This window comes from Manis pentadactyla, chromosome 2 (genome assembly GCF_030020395.1).
Source record: "Manis pentadactyla isolate mManPen7 chromosome 2, mManPen7.hap1, whole genome shotgun sequence".
Classification (NCBI taxonomy): domain Eukaryota; kingdom Metazoa; phylum Chordata; class Mammalia; order Pholidota; family Manidae; genus Manis; species Manis pentadactyla.
Window position 1 is genome coordinate 35,217,477 of NC_080020.1, and position 21,850 is coordinate 35,239,326.

The following is a 21,850-nucleotide window of genomic DNA, read 5'->3' on the forward strand; positions in this document are numbered from 1 at the left end:
ATCCCTTATGTTCTATTAACAGTAAATAGTCTGTAGTTGTAAGATTTTGGAGCGCTACAACTTGCACTTCTCCTAATTCTTGGTTGAGTTTCAACAGTATAGATCCAGTCAATTTTGTTGTTTTACTGTATGCACAGGCCAGCTTAGATATCTCCTTCTTCATTCCCATGGCAAGTCCAGGAACCGGTGGGATGAGTGCATCTACAGCTGTAGCAGCACGTGGATCTTTGTTGGGGTTTTTTGATGATCATCTTCTGGCATGAGTCTTCCAGAGAGTGCTGATGTTGGAAGTTCTTTTTCATATTGTGTCTTAGTTCATTTTCGGGGTAGCCAAATTAGGCTTTGATCTTCTGTATAAACACAAACAGACCCTTTGCCTACACTTTTATATGCCCTTTATACTCTTGTGTAGAACTCATTGGAGGTCACCACACAGGAACTGCTTTTTTTTTTGTTATCATTAATCTACACTTATATGATGAATATTCTGTTTACTAGGCTCTCCCCTATATAAAAACCTAATGTTAAGAGGGTCATAATGAGTTCCTCCTGGGAAATATCTTGGGCTAATTTTTAAGAATAAAATTATTGTGAAATATTTCAAACATACACATAATAAACCTCATATATCCCATAGCTAACAATTTTAGCCTTCTGTCATATTTGCCTGATTTTTATTAAAATATTATAGCACCCATATACTCCTTGCGAATATTCAGTGTTCATTCTTATGCACATTTTACACATACATGTTTATGGATATTTTTTTACTTTATCATGTGTCCTGTAACCTTTTTTTTAGAGATTATGCTTTGGAGTTTAAACTAGACCTGTATCTATCAACATAGATCATTCATTTTAACTCTTCTATCATATGAATATACCACAATTCACTTAATTTCCTGTTGATGAACATTTAGGTTCTTCCCAGTTTTTTTCTTTTTGCTAGTAAGAAACTAGTACAAACATTCTTGTACATGCCTCCATACATACCCATGCAGGGCATTGACAGAGTGCAAACCTAGACATGGAATTGTGTCATAGCACGAGTAGTTAAACAACTCCAGCTATTCTCAAATTGCTCTCTAGAGCGGTAGTATCAGTTTGTAGTCTACTACCAGAATATGAAAGTTCCTTAGTTGGGCTTTATTAACATACTGCTTGAGTTGGTTTGCCAATAGAATTTAAAAATCTATGTTCATTTAGTGAGGTTGGCCTGTAATTTTCTTTCTTTGAAATGCCTGTGCCCATTTTGGTATCAGGATTATTGTAGCCTTGAAGAATGAACTGACTATTTTTCTAATGAGAAAATTGGTCAAACTCACCTTTATAATCCTCTGGGCTTGGTGTTTTTGGGGACAAGATGACCAATTCAGTTTCTTTAATGGCAATTGGTTTATTCAGGTTTGTCGAATGATCTGGACTATGTTTTGGTAAAGAAATTATGAACTTTGTTTAAATTTTCAAGAAAATGTTTTGTAACATTGATTATAGCTATCTATAATTACAGTCTTTTTCATTCCTAGTATCGTTTTTGTGGTCTTCTCTTTTTGTCTTCTCCTGATCAGTTTTGCTAGAGATTTGTTTTCATCAGGGTTTTGAGCAATTTTGGTCTTATCGATGCTTTCTAGTGTTTTCTTGATTTTTCTCTCACCTTTTTAAAGTTCGAGTTGAATTCTTGTTTCTGATTATAAGTTTTAGCTGCATCCCACAAGTTTTCATGTGTAGTAGTTCCATCATCATTCAGCAATAAGTATAATTTCTGTCATGTTTTACTTTTGACTTCATGAGTTATTTAGAAGTTCATTGTAAAATTTTCAAGCAGGTTTGTTTGGCTCTCTTTTTAATGCTCATTTTTAATTTAAATACATTCTTGTCAGACAACATGGTCTTTATGATACTGATTCTTTCAAATTCCTTTGTGATTCAGAATTTGGTCTTTTAATTTTTGGTATGTGGTTTATGTGTATTTGAAAAGATGCATGTTTGTTTTGAGCAGGATTTTGTATATTAACTATTAGATACAATGTGATAGCTTATTCAAGCTTCTATATCCTTTTTCTTTGATCTATGTATGTTTCTGGTAGAGTTGTTAAAAATTTCACACAACTGTGAATTCGTTCATTTCTCCTTATACTTGCTGGATGAAAAAAATCCAACCTTATTTTTGCTCTCAGTAGGTGCGTTTTGGGTGGCTTTTTTTTCTTATGTAAAAATCCCTTTACATTTATTAAGAGTACTGATATACAGTATTTGGATTTATTTTGAACATCTTAGTTTATATTTTTTTGTTTGCCATCATTTCCTTTGTTCTGATCTTTTCATCTTCCCTACATCACTATATGTTTCCTGCATTCCTCTTATTTCTTTCTATTCCTTTATGCTTAACTTCAAGGTACCTTAAGTTTTAAGAGATACTAAATAAATGTGGACTTTTATGGAAAAATGTATAGTTAAATGTGTATTTCCATGCTGTTTTGCATGAATGACCATTGCACAGCCCTCCACACCATTATGTTGCTTCTTACAGTTTCAGCTTTTATGTTCTTGCAGTGGTGTGTTTCTTCTTTTAGTGAGTGTCTGTGTGGTAAATCTTAACCAGGTTTATCTGAAAATGCCATTCTGCCCTCTTAAGTGACAGTGGAACTGTATCTATTTCCCTTCCAGTCTTTGAAGGTAATTATTCCATTGTTTTCTGGCCTCTGTTGTCTGTCAGTTTAATTACTATTTCTTTTCAAGTAATTTGTCCATAGTGTCCAGTTGACTTTAAGATCTTCTCTGTTTTTGTACTCTGTAGTTTCACTCTGATATATCCAGATTTTAATTTTCATTCTCAGTGATGATTTCTTCAGGTGTTGCTTCTCTATCATTCTTTCTCCTTTCTTCCTCTATCAATTTTCTTGTGTGGATGCTGGAGCCATTTATTCTAGCCAACATTCCTCTTCATTACTTTTTCATATCTGTGTGACATTCTGAATGAGTTCCCAGTACCTTCCAATTTGGTAGTTTACTCTTTGCCCAAGTCCAATCTAGAATGGATCCCACAAGTTGCATTTTAAATTTCATTGGCACAATTTTTCAAGAGTTCTAAATGTTTCCTAAGCTTGGCTCAGCTAAAGCTGTATCTCTGACTCTTGGCTGCCTTACTCACAGTTTCTGGTAAAACCACCTTCAAACAGCCTGTCACTCTCATTTGTTCTTCAGCCTTCTTTTCTGAGTGGGGGAGCTCCAGCCCAGACTTTGAGCTTAACAATAAATGGCCTTCAGTCTTCCTTACCTCCCAGGAGCCAGACTCCCCACTGCCATGGTCTGTTTCATGTCCTAGATTCCAGGAAGCCTTCAGTTTGGAACTGTTCATGTCTCCCCCTTCCTCCTCTCTCACCCCATTATGTTTCAGCCTCTTCTGGTATTGGGCATTCTTAAAGAAATTTATCCTGTATTTAAGCTTGGCTATGCCCTTCTGGTTTTATTACTTTGTTCTGTCATTGGCATGAACTGGAGCAGAGGGGGTTTTTCAAAATAGTAACTCTGTGCCAGAACATCCCTTGGGTGGCTCTTTCAGCCACTGTCCAGCATGTCAGGGCCTGGTCTTGCTTGTGATGGTGGTAGGGGTGGATGGAGAGGAAGTTCCACTGCAGAATGTAGGGAACACAGAGCCTGTTTGGGGCACTTTTTCAAATTTTTTATGCATATGATTTCAGAAAGAGCCATCTCCACTTGGCTAAGGACAAATGTTTCTGTAAAGTGGTCTCCTTGCACATTCAGACTGTCAGGGTTCAAACTTGCTTCTATCTTGACCTACTTGGGGAAAGTGTCTTAACCTCATTGTATCTATTTCCAATAAAACGGGAATTAAAAAAAATGCCTAACACGTGCATATATTGCAAAATGATTACCATGATAAATTTAGCTAACATCTAACACTTCAAAATAGATGTATACATCAAGTTACTATTCTGTGCATCTTAAACTTATACAGTACTCTGTATGTTAATTATATCTCAATAAAACTGAAAAAGAAAAAAAAGCCACCCAACACAAAGGACTGTTGGAGGTTAAATGATATATTAAAATCATGTAGATAGGTCCCTGGCATGTCATTTTAAGCTCTTTGATTTTTATAATTATCAATGACTAGAATAATTTAATTTAATGTGAAAGCTGCCATTACCTTTTTAGATACTTTAAATGTGATATTTGCACATTCGTGAGGTATACATACGTGGAAGCAGTCTTCTCTTAACCCAAATTAAATGGGGAGCATTGCTCCCTACCACAGTCTTGAATAATGTTTTCCTTGTCTTTGAAACACCCCTGAATTTTTTAAAATAAAAAATATCTATTTTTACAAAAAACTGTGTCTCAGTGTTTTATATGTCTTAATCATCCTGGCTAGATAAGCAAGTTGAAGCCAGAAATGTTATACTTACACCTCTTTCATCCCTATCTAAGTAGGACACAGGTAGGAGTTCAGTATGTATTTATGTGGATCAAACAGCTCAAAATTATGAATGTGGTTGATGGACAGGAAGACAATTTTTAGGCCAAAACTGCACTGGGGCACTTACCCAGGTTTTCATTTCCATTGCTTGATGCAAGAGGATTGTGATGAGGGAGATGGTGTTAATGGGTGTCCCAAAGGTAAAGACATCAATGTCAGAGTCTTTGTAGGTCTGCAGAGGAAGCCATGAACATTGTGGTATGAATGAATAAAGAATTTATTGAGCACCTACTAGGAAGAGCAGCATGGTATAATGGGGTAAATGCTATAGTGGGGGCAAGTGCAAGGTCCCTGGGAGTACAGAAGAGGGAATTTATCAGCTGAGACCATAATAAGTAGCTAATCTCTTGAAAAGAGAGAGGAAAGGTCGACCAGTAAAAGGTCAAAACTTAGGGTTAAAAGTCCAAAGAATCCCAGATGGTAGGGCTGTTGAGGACATGGGGCAAAAGATGAAGCAGGAAAGGCAAGCAGAGGCCTGGCCAGGAAGGGTGTTATAAGCCAGGAAACTCAAATGCACAAAATGCCTGCCTCGTCAACACCTATATTGACGCTAATTCAACAGAATGTGAGTCCAGAGGCTGAGTAGACAACAGTGTTTACCTGGTAGCAAACCTATCTGCTGGTTCCCTGCCCGGGAGGAATAAAGATATTCTTTGCTGTCTAACTTCTCACTATTTAAGGCTGCATAACCAAATTGAGATGGGGCTGGTAGCATTTGCTATCTGCATCCTTGGTTTATTTCAGATAATGTAATATTCTTTATTAACAAAATTGTTGCCTGAATGTATGTTACCCTGGCCTTGGAAGCACAAATCTAAGTATAAATTAAGAGTTGTAAATTCAAATACTTTCAGTGCTTAAGTAAGAAACAGTAAGTGAGTGAAGAAGGCTGGGTATAATATAAAAGGGAATGGTGGAGACTATGGCAAACTAGAGACCATGGGCCCCATCTAAGCTGGGCAGTGAACTCTGGATTTTGCCATGAAGGAAAAATGACCCAGTGTAATGATAGCTTTCAGATAGCTTTCAGTTTTACAGAAGCTGGCCAAAATTAAGATGTTTTGGTAAAGCATTCTGACCTTAAATACCATGGGTTGGATGTAGTCTGCAGGCTATGTATTTGGAACCTCTGCTCTGAAATGTCCAGAAAGACACTACTAGTCTAGGGTTTCATATAAACAAACAGGACCAGTTCCACCCTATAATTTATATGGTTAGAATGGACAATGTGACTTACCAGGTAAGGGATAAAGAAACAGACGAAGCTCTGGTAGAATGCATCCACTATGGAAATCCAGAAAGTCAACAGGTTATAGCACTGTCATGAAAGAACATATCAAAAGTTACCACTGTTAAAGCAAGCTTCTGTCTTTGCAAGCAACTTTCTCGTGCATAGGTGGGGCAAATAATATGGCACTTACAAAGCTAGTTATCCTAGAGGCAGTGGAATGGAACAATTAAGAGTATGAACCTGGGGGTGACAGACCAGTTCAAGTCCCAACTCTGTCTCTTTGTGATCTTGTGCATCACTAAACTGCCTTGAGGGCTGGTTCTTTTTCCATAAAAAGTGGTTAACAACAACAACTGTTCCTTGGGTTTTCAGAGGTCTCAATGCAATTGTGCTTTAGTATCTAGTAAATGCTCAGTTATTAATGATTACTATTCATTAGCACCTTACTAGTTCTAATACAGACTTGGTAAGTTTAGAGATTCTAAGGTTTCTGAGTAGCATCTGAAAGGGAGCTTTCATCACAGTCCAGGATCACAGGTTCTCAAGAGAGAATCCTCATTTTGTGCTTCACTCTTCCTGCCTCCCCTGGGATGAGTGAAACCATTTACAGTTTATGTTTTTTGCTACATTAATTTATTTTAATGTTAGATACTTAAGGAATATATATTATACAGCCAGCATGCCTAGGAGAAGGGGGAAGTGAGAAGGGGAAAGTGAGATGTACATGTGTCCTCTCTGGGTTAGGACTGGGCTTGGTTCTGTCCACAAAATATGACCAGCTCTTAAATACCACATCTTTCTTTGCCCTCCTTCCCAGGGGCAAAGGCAGCCTCATGACATTTTGATGTTCCTTTTCCCAGAGCTCCTCCCTCAAGGCAGCCAGGCTCCCTCACCTCCATCCAACCTCCTGAGTGCATCTGTGCTCGTCTGGCCCCAGGTCATCCACGGTGTCAGCATGGTCTCTTGGTGACACCTAAGAAACCATCCTGATGGTGGCCTTGTACTTGATACCAGCGTTTCTAGATTGTATATGATTTTGAGTTCTGAGTTTTGCCTTCCCTGACGTGAGGTAAAAGCCCTCATTTATGAATGCCTCACTCAGTGATGAGTTCCAGGGGTTCCCAAACTGAACCTTGGGGTTCTGGCAAAGGCCCGGAGAGAGGGACTGGCTAAGGGGATGTGATCTTTCTACATGTCCTATCTTCTTCAACTGGGGCAGTCCCATATTAATGTATAATTAAATTAAGAAGTAACTAAAAAGAAAGATGCCCTGGTCTGGTCCTCTGGCCCATCACCCTTAATAGCAAATGAGAACTAGGCTGGGAAAGGGGAGTGGAATTACATAGGGAGGTAAGCGGCACAGTGTGGCTACCAGGATGCAGGAGTCCCCATGCCCAGCTCAGTGCTTTTTCTCTCACCCCTCCAGGGAGGAGTCTGAGGTCAGGGAGAAGCTGAGACCACCTCCCTCCGCCTGCTGAGCCCCTCACCTCGGAGTTCTGGCCGCTCTTGTATAGCTCAGGCAATGCCAGGAGTGTTTCTGCAGAGATGTCTTTATCGAGGATTCCGAAGACAAGAGGAGGTAAGGAGGTGAAGAAGAGGTTGAAGAATATCATCTGCCAGTAGTCGATCATGGTGGAGCCGGAGAAACCACAGAAGAACTGGTACCAGAAGAGCAGGTTGACGTAGCACTGCGGGCAGAGGGAGCGGCCTCATGAGTGAGGACCCAGGGGCAGCTGGCCATCACCTGCTGCTTAGGAGCCTTGGACAAGCCCCTACGCCGACCTGGAGCTTCATCTTCCTCCCTATTGACACGCAGAGTTGTGTAAGGACTGGAGAGAACCCTAATCCTTAGAGCAGCAGCTGCTAATACTACTACTATGAATGTTCTCAGGACCTCAGGGAAAGTCCACCAGCTTGTTAAAGTAAGTGTACTGTGGTGGTTAAGAGCACAGGTTTTGGAAGAAGTTAGGACGGCTTTCGAGTCCCCAGTTCTGACCCTTACTAGCTGTGTGAGCTTCGGCGAATTGCTTAACCATTCTCAACATCATCTTGCCATCTTTCAAATGGTAAGAGTAACACCTAGCCTCTGGCTCATGATACTGAAAAGCAGTCGTTACTGTTAGCAGTGTGCTAAGAGAAAGGGGTAGCTTTGAGGCGACGATGACAGAAAAACCAGACTGTGGGCAGGGAGCTGGAGAGAAGAGGAACTCAGGGGAAGGTTTTGCTCACAATACTTTCCTAGTAGTTGTGCAAGTCAAGAGCATGAACAAGAATCTTCCACCTCAATCTGCTTTATGCTTTCGAAAGCTGTTTCCCACCTGAGACCTCCCAACTTAGATGGGCTGGGTCACTCTTACTGTCTACCATCTTGTGATGTGTTTTGGGACTTGACCGAAGTCACTTTAAGCAGCTGGTCCTGGAGTTAGTACTAGAACTTCTCAGCTCTGTGCGGCTAGACACAGAGGGGTGCAGGGGATCGTAAGAAATGATTCAGCAAGTTTGTGTTCAAGCTACAATTTTCATTCTCTAACTGCTGGGCTGGTATTATGAAGAGGCTATTTATTATAAGATGAACATGTTATTATTGTTGTAACACCAATAATTATTATTTGAGCTTCTATTTGTTCCAGGAGTGTGATGTCTATTGTCCATCAATTAATGTATTATAATAGTAATCTTAAAAGTTTGTTGGGATAAATTACATATTATTGCTAATGGAATAATAGTATATTTGTTATATTAACATGTTATATCTAAAAATTTAATTATCTACTATAATAATATTAGCCCCACTCTACAACTGAGGAGTCTAAGGCTCTATGATAATTACCTCTTGCCCCAGTTGAGAGCTAGAAATGGTACAACCAGCATTTAAGTTTTCAAAGCTCTATCTTGGTCTTATTTTTGGATTATGCAATAACAATGCTGATTGGAAAAATGTTTTACCAGCCCAGGAGATCCATCCTTTGGCTTTTCTGCCCAGATGACTAGTGGGACGTTTCCTGGCTCTGAGAGCCACCGTGGAGCTCTGAGCTATCCTGGGCCTTGTATCTCTCTGCTGGGACGCCAGCCCCTCCATTGGCGCTTTGGGGCTTCAGCTCACCTCCTCCCACTACAGTCCTGTGATGCTGTGAGGGTTTTCTCCTACAAGTTTTGGTGAAGTTATTTCTGAGCAGGGGAGATTTATGAGGGAGAGGGCTTGATCTTTTTACTGAGGTCCAAGGTTTGAAGTACACGACAGGCTGACTTTGAGTCCCTAAGTGACATCAGCCACTTGCCATGGTGGGTTTAAGGAACTGAGGGACTAAAGCCTCCGTGAGACCAGTGTTCAGCAGCTGTACGAGGGGTTCACTTCTCCGGGTTCTGTCTTCCTGCCTTGCTTCTCTCTCCCCAACTAGATAGACTGTAACTCTTACCTCCATTTATACAGAGGCAGTGGACTGGCTCAGGTGGTGTAAGCGGCACACCAAAGACCCTGGCCGGCTTGGGCTGGAACTGTGAGTCAGAGCTGTAGAATCCTAGGGTGCCAGAGCTGCAGGTGACGCCGTCTCACAGGTGAGGCCGATAGTAGCAACAAGAGCGGTAATAATAGCAACTGAGACTCATGAAATACTTACTGTGCTCCAAGCTCTGTTGTGAGCCATTCAGTCCGCCGGACAGCCCTACAAGGCAGTCATTACTATCCTCATTTTAAGGCTGAGAGAGGTCAAGTCATGTGGTTCAAACCCAGGTATTCTGGTTTCACAGTCCACTAAGAATGCAGATTCTGAGATGGTAGGCCTGGGGTGCAGTCTGAGGATTCCCATTTCTAACTAGCATTGAGCTGCTCCAGAGCCACATTTTGAGGAGCGAGATCTGTTGAGACCAGGAGGTGACAGACTACATCCTGCAGGATGAATCCAGCTGTCAATCAGGTTTCACGGGGACACAGCCACATTGATTCAGTTACACATTTTTTGTAGCTGCTCTGAAGTCACTGCAGTGAGTTAAGTAGGTCTGGCAGAGGCTGTATGGCCCACAAAGCTGAAAATATTTATTATCTGGCTCTTTGCAGAATTGGCTTACTGAGCCTTGATTTACACCATCAGTCTTGGGAGGGCACGGACCCTGTCTGTCTAGATCTCTGCTCTATAACCAGTGTGGGATAATGTTCCTGACACAGAAGATGTTCCATAGGGACTTGAATAGATGAAGTATCCTGGAGTTTTAACACTAAAGAGTGTTTCTTCTTCCACAGGCCCTGTTAGGACCTCGGTGCTGCTTCCCCTGCTTGGCTGACATCTCTGCCCTGCAGGAGGGGTGCACAGAATGCAGGGATGGTATCGCTGAGATCAGGAGCCTGCTTTTCCTCCCAAGAAGCTACAGGGCAATAATTAATTCATTGTTCAAATTTCAGCGCAGGCAGGGTTTTAATCCCCTTTGAAATTAGTTTCGGATGTGGAAGTCATAGTTCTCCACCCTCTAATTGCAATGGGAGATAATACAGCACCAGGATTGCAATTTCAAGCATGGTATCAGGCTGGAAATAAATATCATTTAAGTTTTGAAAGCATGGCTGGCTGGAAACGTTTCCTTTTCTATTTCACAAATTTAATGCACAGAAGAGGTTGTGCTTATTCAAAAGAATGATTTCTTTGGAGGCAAGGAAAAAATTAAACAGGGCATTTTGAATTCTAAATAAAAAGTCTTTCATGCTCAGAGTGAGTTTCAAGTTAAATAGAGTGACTTGTTTGTGTAGACTTGCTGAAATAATATTACCATCCAGTTTACCAAATTTACATTATTTTTTGTCGTGCTGTTTACTTACACATGCATTGAACTTTGCACAAAAATACTTACTCCTGAGCCAGGGTAACTGTGACAGGGGAGAGGAGGACTGGGCGAATGGAACAAGAGGAAGAAAATTCCATTTTATAGCTGCTGCTTGAATAATGTGTTTCTCTTCCATCACCTGGTCTTAACCTTCCCTTTTTACTAATGCAAACAGGCATCAGGTTCTATTTGCAGACTCTTGGATATTATTCAAAGGTCCTTGAACTAGATAATGAAATACTCAGGCCCTGTTCCCTCCCTTAGTACAGCAAGGGTATGGCTTCTTCCTATACCTGTTGTTGAGGGCTTTCCAAACCAGAGCCTCTGACAGTTTTAATACCTCAGTTGGTGTGTGCCTGTTTGGGGCTCTTAGCAATAAGATAGAAATGAATATTAGTGCTTTCCAGAACTCTGACACTAAAGCCTCTTGCTAATACATTGAGGGAGAGAGTTATAATCTTGCCGTATTATTGATGAGGCAACCAAGGCTCAGAGAGGTTAAGTGACTAGTTCAAGTTCACACAGCAAGCTAGAGTCAAGCAAGAGGAAAACCTGAGCTATCTCCCCACTGGGAAGGCTGAAGGGATATGCAGGGTCTCAGAAGGAAGCTAGGGACTCCTGTCCTAAACCTTTACTCTCCTAAGGGGTGGGATATGGCTTGTGCATTGGGGTGGCTCTATCTGGGGAGGAAAGCAAGATACAAGTCCAGCTAGTTATTCTTCAAATCCACTTTGCAGTCAGAAAAGCAATCTTTTTTATGGAACCCCTCTAAGAATAATGACCCTGTGGCAATAATAAAAAATAGCGGCTAACTTTATAGGGTGGCTACTACATATCAGCCATTTTACATACACGTTCCCATTGAAGCCCCATAGCAAATACTTGAGAAAGGTATTATTACCATCCCCTCTTACAGGTGGTGAAAGTGAGGTCACATGTAGGTCACATGTAGGCCATTGCTACATGTAGGAGCCTCGATTGAACCAGTTGGGTCTGACTGCAGAGTCCATGCTTACAGCTACTCATGCTGCCTACTGTGTGCTCAGGGCTTTCCATGCGGTGTTGCCAGTCCTCACGGTGACTTCACTGAGGAGGCCCCTTTTATCAGAGATGAAACTGAGGCCCAGAGAAGTGAGTGGTCTTACCCAAGGTCACAGAGCTAATAAGGAGCAGTTTTAGGATTTAAATCCAGGTCGGCCTCATTCCTTTATGCCGAGATGCTGCGTCTAGCAGTGTGAGGAGAGCTGGTCGCCCCACAAGGACTCCCAAGGCCTCGGGGGGAGGTTGCTGTAGGGACACTCACCACATTTTTGTAGAAGTAGTACACCGCCATCCTGGCCAGGCGCGAGTAACACCAGTGGCCGTGCACGAGCAGCAGCTTCTTGAGGTGCCTGAAGCGGGAGATGGCGAAGTCGCTGGACATGACGGCCTGGGAGGGCAGAGCAGGCACGAGAGCTTCCTTCCATGGCTGCCGCGCACCCTCGGGGGTGGGCTCTGCTCTGGGCCCGCAGCTGGCCGGGTCTGAAAGACCCCTTGTCACTAGGAGGCACCCTTGGGTGGCTCTTTGGACCCTGACACCCCGCCCCCTCTTCTGAGAAATCCAAATCTCACTAGAATCTGAAGAGACCAGTGGTCCTGTCTGGCCCTTCACCTCCTTCCAGTTTTCCAACAAGCATTTCCTGTGGCCTGGTATGTGTCAGGTGCTGGGGTGTGGTGGGTACCCGGCATCCTGAGTAGGGGTCTCCACGCAAGTGAGCCTCAGGCCTCTGAACACCTGTGGCCACCTCCCTGCGCAGGCCATTCTCTCCACTCTCAGACGGAGCCAGTGGCTGGACAGCTCTTCTTTTACATGCAGCTTAAATGCCCGTGGGATTGCTCAGAACAAGACTCAGCTCATAGTACTCTTTAAGAGTATGAGGTTTGGACCTGCCTTGCTGTAAATTCTGGTGTGAGTCTTGGTCGGGCTGTTTTAACCTTTCTTAGCCTCAATTTCCTCATCTGAAAACAGTGGAAAACAATCTATAACACAGGCTTGTGCTGAATAAATTAACTGGGATACTAAATGTGAAGGTGCTGAGTAGAATGCTGGTAAAGGGTAGATACTGTGAAGGTAACTGTTTTTTCAACCTCAACAACAGATTTAGGCAATGCCCAATGTCTGCACTGGAGGGCAGGATGCAGTTGTTAAAGGTTCAAAACCACAACGTGGGGTCTATTTTAATGGGAAACATTAGCAGCTCAAGTTAGTATGCTTGTTCCAAGCTGAATTGTGACTAAATTAGGTATAGTATTAAAGCATACCAAGCAATTTGTAGGTCAAGCTAGCCATCAAGACTAAAACAGCAATTGAAAATATTTTTCAAAGGTGCTTACATCTGTCACTGCTGAAGGACGACACTGCATCTTTGGATGTGGGTGGAGGTAATAGGGAGGAAGCATGGGGCTCAGAGGAAGGCTTGTCTCCCACGAATAGTCAGTAGTACTTGGTTTTACAATACAGTATTGCCAACTGCCTGTAGAAAACCACATGCTCTTCAGTTTCCTGCTCTATTCTGAACAACTGGGCAGTAGTGTTGGGCTGACGGCGGTTACGAACAGGCATGGGAGTTCCCTGACTTTCAGATGGTAGTTCTGCAAAGCTCTCAGGGAACGGTTCCTCCAACACTGCAGGGAATTCCTGAACTTTCCGTTAAGGATAAAAGAGTTAAGGAAGAAGCAAGAAGAGTTGAAGGGGACAATACCTGCATGCCTTCCTGTCCAGATATTCCAACTCCAATATCAGCAGCTTGAATCATGCTCACGTCATTTGCTCCATCTCCTGAAAGAAGAGAGGTCATAAGGTGTCTTTATTTCTGGCCCAGTTGCTGTGTGACAGGTTTTATTTGAGTGCCTCTAGAGTGTCTCCATTTGTACAGAATCGAATGTTTTAAACATTGCTTTGAGTAGACCTATAGGAAAAGTCATTGCTACAGTATTTGGCCTGAGAGATATCCTTCTTTGGACAAGAATCCTACTTTTTCTTTATCATGAAACAAATACTTACTGCATTTTTTTTTCTAGGCATCATGTTAACTATTGGGAATACAATGGCAAGTAAGTGAGACTTGGGTCCTGCTCTACAGTGTACAAAAAAAGGCCTTCACAAATGCCACAGTGGGCTTCCCTGATGAGCAAATGGGGATTTTGAGCAACGTATGGACTCGGTAAGGGTAATCCAGTTAATGAAGGAGCCCAGGAGAACTGGAATTAAGATATTGCTGATTCTAGGGCCAGTATACCTTTCCTAATGCAGTATAATTTAAAATACTGACCATAACTGCAATGTTTGGACAGCTAAATCATCAGGTTGTCAGTGGTGTGCAAGCACGGGGACAGCCTTCATTTTTGTTTCTGAATACAGAAAAATGGGATCAACTAGTTTTTTTGGTTAAGGTACATTTTGTTACATTGAGTTCCTAATCAGTGAGCTAAGTTTCAAGAAATTTGAGGTTTAGAAATACACATATACACAACCTCATTTTATATCAGCACTGTCAAATTGATTTTTCTGTGAGGAAGGACATGTCCTTTATCTTAACTGTCAAATATGGAAATCACTAGCCACATGTGGCTATTGAAATGTGACTGGGGAAATTCTGTTTAATTTTAATTAATTTGAAATTAAATAGCCACATACAGCTAAGTGGCAACCACTTTGGACAATGCAGTTCTGTACAGGGAGGCCTCTTCCCAAGCCTCGCTTTTCTCAGTGCTTTATCTTTCAGACTAGAGTTTAGCAAACTTATTCTGTAAAGGGCTAGATAGTAAATATTTTAGGCTTTGTGGGCCAAGAAGCAAAACTGAACAACTGTTCTTGCTGAGAGGGAATAGTCTTCTACACATTTAACATTTAAAAACACAAAACCATCCTTAGCATCCCTGTGGAAACATGCAGTGGGATGGATTCAGCTTATAGGCCATGGTCTGCGGACTGTGTTGCCCTCATGCTCCTCCTGGCCCTGCCTCTTTTTCCAGTAGGTTCCCATAATAGTCTGTAGTTAATATTATATTAGAAATCACAGAGAATATGGAATCAGGGGAGCGAATTTTCTTTCCCTAATTATTTGGCAACAAATTTTATTGAAGTCAAAAATTTTGTCATTGTTAAGTACCACTATTCTTAGGATGATTATTTTTTTCTTGGTAGCACAGCAGTGCCAAATTTTAATCTTCCCCATGGCAGAACAATTCTATTCTTTAACCTCTTAGCAAACCAGTGGACATAGAGGTGTGGAATCGTGCTATTCTTGTCTTGCTTGTTTTGTTTTTGCTGCTGTGTTGTGAAGTCAATCTCTTACCTTAGGGAATCAGTCCTGGGCTATTGCCTTGTGTTTGTTGGAAGTTTTGAAAAGGACAATTCAGGGAATAAAATTATGATGCTGCTTTGCTAAAGTTCCTCTTCCTGTATTTTTTCTGCCCACTGCCTCTGTTTTTGTTTGCTTGTTTTGAACTGATTTTACCTGAAGACCAGGAGAAAAAACAATGTGTAGTTGTCTTCTTACTTGAAATGCCAGGAAACAAACTCTATTTCCATGTGTGTGGAGGAGGAAGAGGACCTGGAACCATCTAAGAAATGTCCCTAAATGAAGGCAATATTTACTATGAGTTTGGTATGTGCTGGGCACAGGATGAAATGGTGAATAAGAGTCAGACTGTCTCTCAACTCAAGGAACTTGTGGTCTGCAGAGCAGGCCAGCATAGAAAGCATAACAGTGCTTTGGAGGGACGAGGGCTGTGTGCTGTGGAAGCTCCCAGAGGAAAGGAAGATTGGGTAGGAGTGGAAGGATGAATGCTTTATGGGGGAAACAGCTGTGCAAAGGCCTGGAAGTGAGAGAGACAAGACAAGGCTCGTGCACTTTCATCTGGTTGGAACAGGAATGCTGAGACTGGAGAGAGAAGCTGGCTGTGGGGAGAGATGGCTAGAGGGTTAATGGAGACCAGATCATGGAGATTCTTGTAAATCAGGTTTGGTTGTTCCTAGAAGGTTTGTAGTAAGTACAGTTTTTATTTCTCTGCCTCAGTCATAATTCAAGTTTAGTTTCCTATGAGGAATTCTTCATCAACTAACAAGCCAACATTTATTGATGGTATGCTTTGGGCAGGGCCTTGTAGTCAGAAATTAACATAACATTAAATATGGGACAGGCCCAACTTTTAAAATCTCCCTGTGAGCCATCAACTCGCAGCAGATTATCAAATTCACAAAAACATGAGGTTCATAGTATTGTACCATGTGTTAAGTATCACAAGGGAGATGGTCTGCCTCTCAGAACTGAATTAGCCTGAGTGTATATTATTAAGTCAACTGAATATTCTGAATTTCAGGCCCCTTTTGGCTCTGACTTCCATTTAAGTCCTGATTTTTTCGTAGCTGACCTACTACTCCTGAGAATTCGATTCACTCTCCCACTCTACTTAGCTTCTGCTTTATCTGTTGGCTGCCACATCTTGACTGTCACTTTGAAGTGGCTTCCTCTAAGACAATGAATGACCCCCAGCTTCAGCATTTCAACTTTGATACTTGCCCCACCAGCTCTAGTTCAGGCCTGTTGTCAGATCAGCCTTGCCAAAGTGCCACCCACATCTCAGCATGACGGGTACCTATGGAAAGGGTCATGACGCTCAGCTTGTCTCGCACCAGCTTGACTATCATGCTTTTCTGGAGGGGGGTGGAGCGGCAGCATAGGACAGACTGGCAGTACTGAGTCAACTCCAGAAATTTCTTCTCCAGCTTTCCCTGGAAGATGGCACTCAGCGTCTTCCCATCGATGACCAATCCAACTTCTGGAGCTGCAGCTCCTGAGGCGGGAGGTGTTGTCTTAAAAGGTAGATGGAACCCAAAGAGCTTGTGGTCTGGCTTCTGTGGTCCATGAAATTGCTTTACTTCTTCCAATGCACTGTTGAGGGTGGATTCACAGGTTTCCTATAGAGACAGAATAATAAATAAGAGTATTTAGTAGGCAACACTGGAAATGTAGGTTAGAAATCTTATTTCATCCTTTAGTAAAATAATTATAAAACTCTACCACTATATAGACTACCAAGGAATCATTCTCCAAGCTTTACATTTCTCTACAGTATTTCAAGTAGCCCCAAACCAATATTAATTTGGGATCAAATAAATGGCCAGAATAGGAGAGACTCCTTGGAAAGGGGAACAGAAATAGCTCAGCAAGATGGGGACTGATATAGGGATGGTATAAGATAACACTAACAGGATGGTAAATAATGACAGCATGTCATGTCTCAAAAGCCATTTCAGTGCTTTGATCCTCCAAACATCCCTGTGCCATAGGTAAGGTGAGTATTACCTATTAGCTTAGAGATGAGGAGACTGGAACAAATCCTTAGTAACTTGCCAAGGTCATCCAGCTTCGTATGGGAGGCAGATCACTACTACTTGAATTGTGGCTGCTTAGTTGAAAAAAATACATTGACTGCATGTTTATCCATTGGTGTGAATGTGTTGGTCATATTGGTTACTACTAACATGGCTATGAAAGTCTTACTTTCTTATGTTTACCTTGAAACCGTATTCTTTACTGATGTTTACCTTGAAACTGTACAGAAGTTATTTCCTTATATCATTTCTCTTCTCCATTACTTTTGCTTATATTGAAGATAAAGTCAGATTTTGGTCCTAAATATCACTTTTACATAAAAGTAGTGAAAAGCTGTGGTGGTCAACTATATTACCCATTTTATTACCATTTTTTTGTTCACATGGTCTTTATTTAGCAGTGTTCTTTTATCCATGGCAAGGGAAGATACTTTTGCATTTACTGTAGTGCTCAAAAATTCATCTAAAATAACTTAAAAATGCTCAGAGTCAATTTAAATAAAATTATTAAATAAACATACAGGTAATATGTGGATTTAGGTAAAAATTGAGAAGGTTGTTCTGAAATGACAGATCTATGAACCATGGATCTAGAAGCTTCTGAGAATTTTGGAAGAATTTCTTCTGGCATATGTAGAACTGCAGTTCATTATTCCAGAATCCTCCTTTAGGGAACTGAGTGCTGCAAGCAACAGGGTGTGCACAGAAAGTGGAGGGGCCCCAAGAAGTAGTTCCAAGAGTGGGTTGTTATACATACCTGAGATTTTTATTTTGGGAGGAGATCAAGAGAGTCCTTGCTGGAAGTTGGGGCTGGCACAAATTATATAAATTCCTCTAATATATGATTGTAGCAAGTCATTGGATTTATAAGCTTCAAAGTAAAATCTCTGAATTTACTTATTTCAAATTTTCCATGTAAAAATCACAGCAGTTCCCATTCATTTAACATTTAGCGTGCATCAGGTAGGGTAGGCAGCCTCTAAAATGGTTCTCAGTGTACCTTTGGTATTCATGCCTGAGTGTAAGCTTTCCCCAGGAGTGTGGGTGACACCTAGCGACTCCTTTCTAAAGGAGGGAGTTCTGCAAAAGTGGTGGGATGTCACTTCCAAGATGAGCTTATAAAAAGACTGTGGCTTCCAATTTAACACTCTTCCCTTTCTCTTGGATGGTCTGCTCTGGGGGAAACCAGCTGTACTGTGAAGCAGTTCTGTGGGGAGGCCCCCATGGTGGGGAACTGAGGCCTGCTTACAGCCATGTCCATGAACTTGGAAGCAGGCCTCCTCTCCACAGCAAACCCAACCAGCTGAGCTTTCGGATGAGCCTGCAGCCCTGACTGATAGCTTGACTGCAACCTCCAGAGAGACCTCAAACCAGAGGTACCCAGCTAAGCTGTTCGTGGATGCCTAACCCACAGAGACTGTGGGATAATACAGGTCTGTTGTTTTCAGCCACTCAGGTTTGGGGCAATTTGTTAACAATTACAAATGCTGTGCTAATAAGTAGTCTTCTTCATGACCTTATTTAATCCTCCCAATAGTCTCTGAAATAAATCTATTTAATCCCTATATTACAGATGAGGAGAATGTAATTCAGACAGGGATGGTATCTGTATCACATTAAGCCTTCAGGATATGTTAGTAACAACAATAATCATTGTTGTAAGTAGTTCCTATCTAATACTGTAGTCTCTTCTACAATTCCTTGACAGATCAACACTTCCGGTCGCGGGTAAGTAATTCCCTCATCTTATGGATGAGAACCATAAGGTCTAGATAGGGCCCGTAACTTGCTTTTAGCCTTAAGGCACATAACAAAGAAACAGCAGCCCTAAATCAGTTTATAATGAATTAGGCAGACTAAAACCCTTGGATAAAGTATTCACTGAATACATAATTACACTAAACTGAGGTCTTAAATAAATCAGATTTAGAATGGATTTCCTCAGTTTCTGGCTTAACATCATCTATACACCCACCACTTTTTCCCAGGTAAGGGGATGAGAAAAACTAATCTTACAGGTGTAGTGGGCCCAGGGAGTGGGCAGGACCCAACATTCAGGCACCATCATGGAGGGTCCCAGACAGCTTCAATGGGTTGACAGTGACGGAACTAAGCATAGAATGTGTCCCACTGTCCCTTAGGAACTTTAGCTAATTAATCAACAAATACCTACATGAATGCATTGCTTGTAATAGAACCACAGAAGCCCACTCCATCCCCTCAGGCTGGCTGGCTTACTCAGGTTTGCTGATATCCTCCTTCTGGAATCACCTGGAGTGAAATGATCATTGCAAACAATTTCCACTGCAAGCGGGGCAGGCAGACATCAACACTATTATGGAGACCAAGCACTCGAGCAAGCTGCAAATTACTTCCCTAAGTATAATATTAACACCAAAGACTTCCCCAAGATTATTTTCATTTTGAAAATTCATTGGGGTTTTATTTAATCATAGCATAATCTGTGTACCTGACAAGAAAGTAAATGGTTTTTCCAATTCATCTAAAGAGCCGCAAGCATTTTTCATAATCTATACTACCTTTTCTTTTTTAAAAAATCGTGTGTGTAGATTCTTCATGGAATAAAAACCAAATTTTATTCTCTAAAATTTCTATTCTGGGTCCAGGTCAGTCTCAGGTAAGACTGAAAGAGAGAGTTCAGCAGCCTGCCTGACTCCTCTTCCCTTGTCCTTCCCCTTTCCCGTCTTCCTCTCTCTTCTCCATCCTTCCCATGGTACGCCCCAATCTCCAGGCGCCCTCCACCTGCCACCCCCTGCAATGCGGTGTTTTTCCTGCTTCCTTTTTGTAGGAGCATACCTCTCAACACCTACTTCCATATTCATCAGCCACTAAAATAGTGGGACTTTCCTTTCTGCACTTTGCAATGTGAAAATAGACTTTTTTCTCCTAAGTGTAAAATTATATTATAACTGAATATGCTCCTTGAGATTCTGTCTCAAATCTCATTCCGCACCACCCACAACTTATTCAGATTGAAAACTGCACGTTTCAGGACTTGGCTTATCTCTTTCTCTTCCATACCATCAAAACATACTGGTATCATTCCCTTCAGGTTTCATTTGGTGCAAACCAGTTTGGCATAAAAATTGGAGCTGAAAATTTAAATTCAGAATAATTTCAGTTTAACTGGGGCTTTTTCAAGAAATGAGCTAACCCAAAATACAAGAAACTAATAGTTAAGGTCCTGTGAGCAGAGTGTAGTGTGATGCAATTCGTGTTGGCCTGGCAGGAGAACATTGGTCTAGACTTAGTTCTGTATCTGTAACTGCCAGGGTGACCCCGGGCAGGTGAATTAACCCCATGTGGTCTTTAGTTTCTTCATCTGTAAAAAGGAGAGATTGTGTCAACAGTGGAATTTGGGAGATCCAAACTTTCTAAGACACACTACTAGATATAAATAGACTGGTCAACCACGTGTGGGGATGAGTGGGAAGATGTTGGAACAGATGACTTCTAGGATCCTGTGAGCTTCAAGTGATGTTTTGGGGTAGGGCTCTTTCTGGGCAAACCCAGATTTCACCCAGAGGTGTGTCTCCTGTTGGTCTTAGGGGCTGCTCTTCATTTGGACATCTGGTCCTCACTTTGGCCTCACCTGATTTTCTGTGTTAATGGAATAAACAGTGCCTGTCTGATCTAGCAGTCTGCAGGAATAGGCGATGTTGACCGCTGTCTCCTGCTTATCTCCAGTCAAGACCCAGAGTTGGATCCCAGCCTCCCGCAGAGCAGAGATTGTGTCTGGAACTCCTTCCTGCAGCCGGTCTTCGATCCCAGTAGCTCCTGGAGAGATCAAACACACCAGAGTTCACATTTATAGTGAAAAAAATAGCTGCTTAATTTCCCCAAAGCCTTGTCAAGCTGGACAATGATTATTAAAATGTCTTCCATGTTCAAGGCTATGCTTAGCACCCAGAATATGACAGTGAAATAGACAGAGCTGATCCCTACCCTCTTGGAGTTCAGAGCCCTGATGAATAAGGATTTTTAACTGAGCTCTATGAGGACAGAAGCCAAGGGTGCCTTGGGAACATATACCAGGAGACCCAAACTTCATCTGGAAGGTCAGGGAAAGGCTTGGTGAAGAAGTACCATTTAAGCTCAGACCTGGAAGGTAAAGCAAGAAGTGGTGAAGGAGAATTCCAGGTAGTGGGATCAGCATGTACAAAGGCCCAGAGGTCAGAGTAGAAGAAAGGGAGTCAGAATGGGGTGAGAGAAGGCAGGGAAGGGAGGTAAGGCTGCTGGATCATGCAGAGCCTTGTCAGGGCATTAAAGGATTTGGAGTTACTTGGTAGCACAGAAAGCTATTAGAGGGAGTTAAGTTGTAGAGTGGGAGGATCAGTTCTGAGTTTTAAGAAGATCATTTTAGAGAACAGATTGATGATTGGAAGAAGAATGAGATTCAGGACTAACAGTTAAAGGCTGAGTTGATGGTGGCCTGGACCAGCCCAGAGGCAACAGTGGAGAAGAGCGGAGAGAAGTGGAGAGAGAAATCTTTGCTCTGCAACTGCTCAGAGGAGAATTAATTGACACTCACGTTTTGATAATACTCTCAGCAGGAATTAAACATGCACACTCCATAATTTTTGAATGATCTCAAACTCTGCACCAATCCTGATGAATAGATACCCAAATTCCGGATAGTTGCTAAGTCATTAAGCAAAAATAAATCTGCATTTAAATTGAGATTCACTTCCGATCACAGACTAATGACTAATCCATTTCACTCTGGGAGGAGCAAGGCAGTTCATTTCTTTTAATAATCCCGAGTGAGGATGGGTTGGCAAAGTAGGTACGCTGGATGTATATTGAAAAGATTTCATACTGGGGACCTAGTGTGAATGCAGTGCAGCTTTTCAAAGGCATGGCAGTTTCTTGGTAGTCAGATGAAATCTCTTCCCAGCTACTGCCC

General features: G+C 41.9%; 1 protein-coding gene across 10 annotated transcripts in view; it reads right to left on the minus strand.

Annotated features, from left to right (window-relative positions):
• The window catches only part of ATP10B (ATPase phospholipid transporting 10B (putative)), a 294,689-nt gene that overhangs the window by 12,638 nt on the left and 260,201 nt on the right, over positions 1-21,850 (minus strand). For 9 of the 10 annotated variants that reach the window (XM_057491415.1, XM_057491433.1, XM_057491430.1 and 6 more), the window contains 7 exons: positions 20,537-20,721; positions 16,185-16,506; positions 13,286-13,362; positions 11,848-11,973; positions 7,220-7,420; positions 5,739-5,819; positions 4,569-4,673 (listed from right to left, as the gene is read on the minus strand). In XM_057491415.1, coding sequence (XP_057347398.1) covers positions 4,569-4,673; positions 5,739-5,819; positions 7,220-7,420; positions 11,848-11,973; positions 13,286-13,362; positions 16,185-16,506; positions 20,537-20,721 — 1,097 coding nt within the window. Of the gene's footprint in view, positions 1-4,568; positions 4,674-5,738; positions 5,820-7,219; positions 7,421-9,551; positions 10,021-11,847; positions 11,974-13,285; positions 13,363-16,184; positions 16,507-20,536; positions 20,722-21,850 lie in introns of those variants that run through there. The other variant, XM_057491436.1, reaches the window with a different exon arrangement.